At 40.6% G+C, this 9,332-nt stretch overlaps 3 protein-coding genes across 3 annotated transcripts; all 3 read right to left on the minus strand.

Moving 5' to 3' along the window:
- Positions 1 to 666: 666 nt before the first annotated feature.
- Positions 667 to 3,548, minus strand: LOC103705876 (protein CORTICAL MICROTUBULE DISORDERING 4-like). Its single transcript, XM_026804180.4, has 5 exons — positions 3,469 to 3,548; positions 2,074 to 2,782; positions 1,828 to 1,992; positions 1,643 to 1,734; positions 667 to 1,531 (listed from the first exon to the last, which is right to left on the minus strand). Exons 2-5 carry the CDS (start codon positions 2,773 to 2,775, stop codon positions 844 to 846), a joined length of 1,647 nt encoding a protein of 548 aa, XP_026659981.4. The 5' UTR covers positions 2,776 to 2,782; positions 3,469 to 3,548; the 3' UTR covers positions 667 to 843.
- Positions 3,549 to 4,559: 1,011 nt separating this feature from the next.
- LOC149751271 (NADH dehydrogenase family protein) lies at positions 4,560 to 5,110 on the minus strand. The gene is given in 3 exon segments (XM_089927436.1): positions 4,560 to 4,871; positions 4,873 to 5,053; positions 5,056 to 5,110. Coding segments are annotated over 3 exon segments (399 nt in total). The 3' UTR covers positions 4,560 to 4,708.
- Positions 5,110 to 8,367, minus strand: LOC103705848 (transcription factor bHLH162). Its single transcript, XM_008789729.6, has 3 exons — positions 8,119 to 8,367; positions 6,338 to 6,673; positions 5,110 to 5,695 (listed from the first exon to the last, which is right to left on the minus strand). The coding sequence occupies exons 1-3, from the start codon at positions 8,251 to 8,253 to the stop codon at positions 5,627 to 5,629; spliced, it is 540 nt and encodes a 179-aa protein (XP_008787951.1). The 5' UTR covers positions 8,254 to 8,367; the 3' UTR covers positions 5,110 to 5,626.
- Positions 8,368 to 9,332: the final 965 nt, after the last annotated feature.

The following is a 9,332-nucleotide window of genomic DNA, read 5'->3' on the forward strand; positions in this document are numbered from 1 at the left end:
CAAAAACAACGGTGATAACAAATAGGTCCTATACTAATAATATTAATCAAAAAATCCATCCTGAACTTTTTTTCTTTTTTTGAGGGAACCATCTTGAACTCAAATATTCTTTTTTTGCACAAGTTTGCCCTTTGCATCTTCATTTTTGATTAAAAAGTTTATGCACTATTTTGCCCACTTTCTTTTCGAAAATTAGGTTTCGAACAGTTAACAAATAATTTTTACCAGAGTTTTAAATTCCGATGGAATGGAGGGCGTCTTGACATCCCATCTCGTTCTTGTAAGAAAATGGAACCGGGATAGGGTTAGGACTCCAAAAAAATCCATCTATGTGGGGGGAGAAGTAGAAAGAGGAAAAAAAAGAAGAAGGAAACATGAGGAAAGAGTGAAAGAAAAGAATAAGCAGAAAAATGAAAGAAAAAAAGAAAGAAGAAAAAGAAAAGGAGAAAGGAAAGAAGAAAGAAAGGAAAGAAAAAGAAGAAAAATGAAACAAGAAAGAAAGGAAGGGATAAAGATAAGAAAAGAAAAAAAAAGAAGGATAAAAAAAAGAAGGAAAGAAAAGAATAAGCGGGAGAAAGATGGAGGATACCTACTAGAATGTAGGTTTGGAACCGTTGCTGGGATAGGACAGGATAGTGGGGCATCTCATTTGCGACACCTCCATTCTACAGAATTTAAAATTTTAATTTTTATGACAATCGTAAAAGAACTGCTAGTATCCATTCTACACACGAATGAAATGTACACACACATACACATATATACATATAGGCTCAAATCATTACATAATCAACAGTGGGATCTAGGAGACCTATTCCACTCTGCATAACAATTGCGTTTGAATCAAGGATTCTTTGCTTTTATCCTTAGTTTTCTTGCTATCTGTGTTACTCTAGGATGGACTGGATTCTTGGGAAGCTCCACCTCTACCCAGTTGATTACCCTCAGTATCAATGACTGCGGGCAGCATCCAGACTTCCGTCCACCAACACCCATAGAACCTCTTGTTTTCTTCAGGCCTGATTCCAATGCCGCCTCCAGGAACTCCATAAACCAAAGTGCAGCTTCATCTCGTATATTCTTCGCCAACTTTATCGAGCCACCCAAGCTAGGAGACGGTGCTTTGTTCTCATCTTTATCGATGCCATCATCCACTCCTTTCCTACCTGAAGAAGTCTTTTGGTTCCCACTCGATCTCCGGTGCTTGACGAGGCTTACTTTTAACTCACTTGTTTCAGGGCCAAATGAAACTGAATTAGAAACAACTGCTCTTCTCTTGGATTTCATATTTTCCTGCCCATCTCCGTTGATTGAATTATGTGCTCTCTCTTGCAGGATTATGGCTTGATCATCCTTCTCGCTTGGTTTCACTGCTGTCGACTCCTTATTTGTCTCGCTAATTGAAGTAGCTGCTCGAATCGTCTCCAGGTCAGTCATTGCCTGCACAATCTCTTGATGAAAGCTTAGGAACCGATCGAAGCAAGCAGCTGGAGCTTCTGGTCTCGCAGCAGTGCTCAAGTCTGAGAACATCCTGCAAGCAGCCAAGAAAAAAAAAAAAATCTGAAACCTCTGCCCCCTCAAAAGGAAAGAGTGCACACAGTATGAACTTGGGTCTCAAAAGTAGTAGTCTTCATCAGCTTACTTGAGGATCCGAACTATAGTTTCTGTGGCAGAAGCATCTCGCAGCGCTTGAAGAGCTACCTTCCCAGCTGCTTCTTTGCGCTGAATCGCCTCCTGAAGGATTCAAAATGCATGCAACCTTTTTCAAGAACTAGAACATATAAAAACAACTTCAATTAGCTTGCAGTAGGAGGTCAAGCACTTCACCTTTCCTAGTGTGCTGAGCTTTCTAGGTAATTGCAAGCGATTTCCCGAGCTTTCTTGGTTAGATGTCACTGAATTGTCTTCTTGTTGCTCATCAGACGCTGAGGAGAAATCTTCAGCTTTAGCAGCGCTTCTCAATCTAGTTGTGAAAGTTGTTGCATTCTTCTCCTATAAAAGAGAACTTGTTATATAGTCGGATGATAAACTTCACAAAATTTTTGGAAACCGGGGTTTGGTTCAAATACCTACAGTGGGGAAGAGACTCTTCGGGATTTTAGGATTGCGCTCGCACAGGGTCTTGCTCCTCGAGGACTTGGAGAAGACGCAGCTTTTCCTTAGTGAAGCTGAGCTTGCTTCCTTTAAGTCTGCCATCTTGGACAGAAGCGCTCCGCTTACTGACGATCTTGGGGCCACTCTCCCGCTAACCAGCGGCGAAACCTGAGTACTTCGTGCCCGATCCTTAACAGGGGTTTTCCCGGCGGATACCAGTGCGGTCGGCTTGACGACCTCCGGTGAGGGAGCACCGCCGGTCCAGTTTTGGTCCGGCCCCCATGAGCCTCTTTGGCGGCGGCTGCCTTTCGCTGCGACGACGGGTTCCGGCGTGCCCACCAGAGGGTGTCTTCCGGGGAGCGGCTTCACTCCCATGATAACTGGAACCGGTGATCCTGGCTCTAAGCTGCCGGCATAGACGAACTGGCCAAGCTGCAGCTTGTTGCTGAGCACAAGGTCATCTTGATCGGATGGCAGGCTGACATAGATGGAGTGGCAGGAATCTGATACTTTGATGAAGAATCCGTGCCTCGGCCAGAGATCCTTCTCATCGAGGTCCGCTGGGACGATGTCGGTCACCTGCAAGAGAGCATTTCGGTGCTCCCCGGTTAGTTTGGCAGCTTTTCCGGTGTTCATGCCATCGAGAAGCTTCAATAGAATCCCTGGTGCCAGTGTCGCCATCGCGCGCCTGGAGAAGACGAGAAGAATCAAACAACCATCAGAATGCAAGAAAATCCTCTCATTTCCAGCATTTAGATGCAAATTAATAAAATCGAAGCTGATGCAATATGAAGCAAAAGATTAGCCTATCAAGAAAACGGTGTGAGCAAAGCACAGAAGAATTGGAGAAGAACAATCAAGAAAATCCCCCAAAAAACTATCAATCTGAGAATAATTATAGCATAATATGAAGTAGATTAAAATCCAGAATCGTGAATTTTTGTCAGAAAGGTGATGGTTGCTATTAACCAGATCTGGACAAAATTCCGATGGGGTGTCCAAGTACCATCAGAAAAAGAGTTTGAAAATCCCACAAGAAAGAGAGTTCAGAAAAACTCGTCGAATGGACTATTCTGGCTCTGACTCTTCGAGAGATAAGATCTGAAACGATAAATAAATACCAAGAACAAAGAAGATCCATCTACATATATACTGAACGCGAGCCGATTTCCCCTGTTCTCGATCCACGAACCTAAAGCTACCTAATTTCTTGAGTTCTTGATAGAGATCAAAAACCCGGCTCAAGTACCCACCAGAAAGGCCATGAAACCTTGATCAAGAAGTTACAGCGAAAAAGAAATCCTCAAAAGAAGCGAGAAACCGGGGAGAAGAACGAATAGGAAACCAAGGAGACTTCGATTGAGAATTCCGTACTTCGCTAAATATCGCCGGAAGAGAGGAGAAAGGAATGGGTGCGCCCGCGCGCGAGAGAGAGTTGATCGACTCTAAGCATGGAAGGGGGGCAAGAAGGAAAGCGTTTAAGGTTTGCAAAATTGGAACGTTGGGCCAGCAACGGTCGAATTTTCTCCAAGCTAAACGGATTAGAATAACATGACGGAAAAGCCCTTCGGCGTTGGAAGGTCCGTGGAAACAAAGACAGGGGCCTTTTCGTCCACGAAGAATTATGTGGGAACGTCTCCGAATGTCCATGACCGGCCCCGGCGCAGCTTATAGACTCTTTGGTTTTCCTTGAAATAATTTTCTCCGCAATCCATTTTGGCTTAAAATCTCATTGAATGACAAGATTGTGATATACCATCCTAAGGATTTCTTCTCAATAATAATAATTGTCTCAAGGAAAATATCATATTTCTGCAGGAGGCTATAAATCTTAATGTTTTAGGCGCCACCACAGTTGAAATTAGTGTCTTGGTTGCAAATTAACAAAAGTGATTTAGATCGCCAAAATTGACAATTGTAATCAAATGATAGAAAAAAGAACGAGGAATGTGGATGTCATCCAATGCACACCATGTATCTTATCAATTTCTCGAGTAAGTAAGGCGACATACACAAAGGATGACCGCATGAGGGTTTCTCTAGCCACTTGTGGCAACCTAAAGCCTTTTACATATCAACATCCTAACCTTCTTGTGAATCGTATAAAAAAATGAGTTTACATATATTTAACAAAGTGTTCTAGGTTAATTTCAGCAACAATAGCATCTTAAAAGTAACATATCATCTTTTTCTTTTTTCCTAATTTTATTTTATCTGTTAACAATAATTTGTAATATAAGAGGATGAGACATTTGTCATCGCATACAAAGCCAGCTGGAGCTCAATTTCAACCCAATCGACTAGCCTCCAAGACCAAATCCAAGGGAACATATCGATTAAAGTGGACCTAATCTATAATGGAATATAGACCTTACTCTATGAAATTAGATGCCTCCTGGTCCAACATGGGAATTATTGAATGGAGTCGAACTAATATAAGTCAAAGCATAAATCAGGTTGACCCTACCACACAATGTGTTCCTAGCGCTCACAATTATAAATGGCATGAATATTACATTTCTTAATAAAACAAAGTTGTTAGTCATGGCCTTAAAGTAAGAAGTTCATGTTAACCAAGAGAAGAGCCTAAGAGCCTGGGTGGAAATGATTAAGATTATGGATATGCCCTATCCTCTATCGAAAGGCACAAACCCATTTTTGACTAATTGGTCCGCCAATTATAGGTGACCGAACTGCCGCCCCCGCTAATTATAGACCGACCTACTGTAATAATTTCTTAAACACCTAACGAAGATATGGCAAACAGATAAAGTAACTGACAATACCATATCCTAATCAAAAGGTACAATGGCCCAAGCGACAAGGCTTAACATAAATGTAGCCACCGGAGCCATTCTAAAAAGAGAGAAATTAACACTTGGTGAAATAAGTTCTTTTAGAATCAATTTCAAACCATCTGCTAGAGGTTGTAACAATCCGAACGATCCTACTACATGAGACCCTTTCGACGTTGCACAAAAGCCATTACTTTACATGTAGATAACAACATCAACATGGAAAAGCTTGTTACTTGCACACATGCGAGTGTATGTTATTGATCTCCAATATAAGTTTCATGGACATAATTTTATATGCCTCAGCTAATGCATACATTACGACATGATCATTCTCCATGTCCAATTGAAGCAATTGCTTTAACAATTTATCTATCATGCCATATCCATAGTTAAAGAGCTTCAAAGTTGGCATTATATCTCGAGCTTCTTAATACCCATTGCTGCTCCAGAGCAAGGTACAAACCTCCTAGTATACCCATGTACTAAAGAGCGAAAAGAGAAGTTTTTTTGAGCATCATCAAAGCCACAGCTACCAATACAAGAGAGTAATCCCTTCTCTATGTTCTATGCTATTGACTGCAGTTGTCAACGATCTTTTCCCATTTCGCCATCAGAATCATGCTTCAAGGGAAATTATAACTCATAACTCTGTTCAATGTGTTCCTTCCCCTTTTATCGAATTTGCTTTTCGATCTGGTTTCTAGGGTTGCAGCTTCTTGAGGATCTACAATTGATCATTGAACCAACTCCTTTAGTCTCTCAGATACCCTTGAAACCTCCAAGCCGATTCTAGAGCTAACTGCCTGCACAAACCAAGAATACCTTCATTATATCTGCACTCATTATGTGTATTTTAGGCAAAACCATAAAAGAAAATTATAACCATCCTCTGGATTTTTTTTTGTTCTTCTGCCCCCATTTCTCTGTTTTTTTCTTTTTTTTCTTTTTGTTTAAATTCTGAATTAAAGCCCATGGGCACATTCTGAGGCTTGTCAGATTCAACTCATGCAGGTATGGCTACTAGAAACCAAGTTTAACTCAGCAAGACTCTTAAATTTGCTTCCTGATTAAATGCCTTGATCATTACCTACCGAAGGAGTTGGTGGGCTAACGACGCCCATACGGGTACTTAATTGAGCAAAAACAAAGATGGCCAATTCAAAACATTCTAACATTTAGGGTAGAGCCTATCTTGGTGCTGCAAGTGGATCCAAGTATTATTGCACGAATCATAAGGCATACGGATCTCTTCGATCCTGGCATGTGGTTGCCTTATGATTTGTGCAGTGCATAAAATCCATGAGACGCATTTGCAAATTACTATTATGTGGAGGGTTCTTTTCTTTTCTTTGGCTTTTATTATTATTATTATTCCTTCATAGGTCTGCAAAGGTTTCCATTAAAGTGACAAATAAGGAGAAAGAAGGCAACTTATGATAGATTACCTTGGAGTGAATTACGTGAAAGATCTTGTCACCAACAGCAGAGAAGCTTGCACTGACAACTTCTGCGCCTTCTTCCTCAAGGATACTGATCACCTCATGGAACATGAACCTCTTGTCAAGCCCACTTATCAAAACGACCTCCAAGTTCGAATCTTGATGTCTTACTTCAATCACGGGCAGCCTAATGCCTATCGTCATCCCACTGCTCATATCGTTGTTGATTCCATCGATGCTTGTTCGCAATTCCCTCCTTTGCTTCAAGTTTTCAATCCTATCTTGAAGCTTTTTAATGTACGATGTGGCCACATCCAAGTGATCTTGTTGTGTCAAAACATCCTAAACAAGTCAAAAGGTCAAGAGAGAAGATTTAGTAATATCTAGCAGAAAGATTCGATTCTGAAAACTTCTAGCTAGTATGCAGATTGCTTCTCTTGCCATCTAATCGCTTTCTCATGATGCTTCTCAAAAGAATTTATGAACATGTTGTAAGATTTTACAACACAACCAAAAGTTGGTATGAATGCGAGATATATTGTGTAAATGCTTTCACAATATTATGGAAATATATTATGTAATTATATGCATCATTTATTGAATCATTAAGCATCCCACTTTGTTTTCAGATTTTTCTTGAAGAAGAACTTGAGAAATTTCAAAGAGCATCTCCAGAGTGTTGCTCGGTATGACCCACTCAAATGGTGGTAAAAGCTAAAGGTGCTTTTAGACATAATTAATTCATGAAACTTAAGGCCGATATTTTTTAGGCTTTTATTACTGGAAGAGGATCACTATGATCAATGTAGAAAATGTTTTAAAATTCGATCCAATCTAGGTGCTCTCGGCCGGTGCTTTTGATTCGCTCTAGCATATTTTTATCAGGTTTGATCCGAGTCCGGCCGTGTTTGATGCAATTCTGTGCTGTCTAAACCTGACCTAATTGGAGTCCACGTCACAATTTGGACACAAGCCAGAACCATCTGCATGAAGTTAAGGTGATGACCTGTTAAAGGACATGCTCGACCCAATTGCTCACACTTTGGCCCACTCAGATGCACAAAAACCTTATCGTCAAATAAAAATAACAGATGTCTCGCATCACAGATGAGCACGACTATATTTTTTTTTCTTACTAAGATCTCTCCGAATCTCCAACTGAATTCTTTATTACTTCTTGGTCCGACGCCAACATACATGCCATGTGGGATGTTTTTATTAGCTATTTGAAAAGTTTTTTTTTTTTTTTGAAAAAAAAAAAGAAGCCAAGCTCAATGATAGAGCACATCACGTGGGGATTTGGAATTTAGTATAAAAAAATCTCAATTTATTGGATTTATTATTATGTTATTCAAATGAAAACTAAAACGAAAAGACCTGAAAACAATAAATAATTAAGGAAGGTCTTGATAGAAAAGTAGATGCTAAAAAAAAAAAAAATACTGCAAATAGTCCCCAATGTATAGATCAAAGGGGGGACAATAAGAAGCTCCTGGCAATTCATCCTACCTGCCCAATCTATTGAACAATATGGAGACCTGTATTCATGCAATGATTAGAGAGTAAAAGCCAGCGATTCCAGCTTCACTCTTTCACCGAATTAATTAACCGGATGGAACCAGATGCCAATAGCATGAAGCTGATACCAGAATTATAGCAATCCGTTTCTATAACTTCAAATAAGGTGCAATACCCTGAAAACAAGGTGGGAAGAAGGGAAAAGAACAGAAGGGGAAGAGGGATGGGGGGAGAGAAGGAAAATATGGAATCATAAGATGTGATTGTACCTTGGAGGTGCTTATGTGTTCTTTTGGGATGAGAGAGGCAAGCTTCATGCAGAGGCTTTTCATGTGCATTCTCCTGTTCTTCTCCACTGTCTTCCTCTCCATCTTAGCTGCTGAGCCACCACTAGAACTCTTCATGGAGGGAGGAGGAGAAAGCCACTGCTCAAAGGGTTGGAACCACACAATGGAAGGTTAAAGCAAAGGAGTAGGAGGTGAGGCTTTGTCTTGGGTGGCCGATAGAGCAACGGCCTTCGCGTATATAAAGAGCAAAATGAACCGCGTCTACGTGTGGGACCCGGACGGAGGAGCTAGTGTGACCAAACTTATCCTTACCGGAGGAAACGCGCACCATCTCCGATGACAAGGCGGCTATTACTGAGTAACGACGAACGGTGCCATCCCCTTCTTTCCTACGCTTACACCGACCACGCCTTCAATTTTTTAGCCCTGGCCGTGGGAGGAGACCAATCCAGGTGCTTTTTTTTCCTGTGGCTAAGAATAGGGCTATAAATAATCGAATGGTGTCATTCCTTGTTACTTGGATAATGGCATGACTCAATTTTGGTTAGAGATAGAAGGCATCTCGGTTCTCTTGGCCTCCCTTGAATTGTTCCTTCCTTTATTCTGCTAACATCCATAGCTGCTTGGCCTTTTAGCTCATTTAGTTTGGGCTCTCAAGTCAATAATCCATTACATACTTTACCCTTTTTATTATTATTATTATTGGTACATCAGCTGCCTGCACTGCTCTAGAATAAATGCAACTTTTTCCTCTAAAAAAGACTTTGAGAGAAAAAAATAAAAAAAAACTATATAAGACACAATTTAAGTATTACCTTAAGGAATTATTGATACTCCTAATTCACTTGTTTAATTAGATTACGACGGACATGAACAATAAGTTTCTTTTCTCTTCTGCTTGCTTCCAATTTGCTATCAATTTAGGAAGTAATAAAACTACGAGTCTACGAACCAAATCATGCTAATGCCAAGCCTAGTTCAGACCCAACTACGTCAGCTGGCTGTCGGTTGCAAAAGGCCTAGCTTATTTAAAATTTTGCTTGTATACAAGAAAAAAAATAGGTAATTTCCCCCCCCCCCCCCCCCCCCATATATGTGCCAAAAAACAAAAGGGTAAGCCCTTCAGCCTAAGCTCGTGCTAGAAACAAAGAATAGTCAAAGGCTTGGCTTCCATGCATGGATGTAATTGTTGGTTG

The sequence above is a fragment of the Phoenix dactylifera genome, chromosome 15 (assembly GCF_051530095.1).
Source record: "Phoenix dactylifera cultivar Ajwa chromosome 15, Ajwa_hap1_PhDact_Kaust_v1.1, whole genome shotgun sequence".
Lineage (NCBI taxonomy): Eukaryota > Viridiplantae > Streptophyta > Magnoliopsida > Arecales > Arecaceae > Phoenix > Phoenix dactylifera.

Bases quoted from the DNA above. Each gene is read 5' to 3' on its own strand.
- LOC103705876 (XM_026804180.4), bottom strand. From the start codon at position 2,775: ATGGCGACACTGGCACCAGGGATTCTATTGAAGCTTCTCGATGGCATG. The intron at 1,993-2,073 runs GTAGGTATTTGA...TCTCTTTTATAG, and splicing joins CGAAGAGTCTCTTCCCCACT to GAGAAGAATGCAACAACTTT. The intron at 1,532-1,642 runs GTAAGCTGATGA...GGCTGCTTGCAG, and splicing joins ACTATAGTTCGGATCCTCAA to GATGTTCTCAGACTTGAGCA.
- LOC103705848 (XM_008789729.6), bottom strand. From the start codon at position 8,253: ATGAAGAGTTCTAGTGGTGGCTCAGCAGCTAAGATGGAGAGGAAGACA. The intron at 6,674-8,118 runs GTACAATCACAT...TGACTTGTTTAG, and splicing joins AACACATAAGCACCTCCAAG to GATGTTTTGACACAACAAGA. The intron at 5,696-6,337 runs GTAATCTATCAT...TGGTTTGTGCAG, and splicing joins TTCACGTAATTCACTCCAAG to GCAGTTAGCTCTAGAATCGG.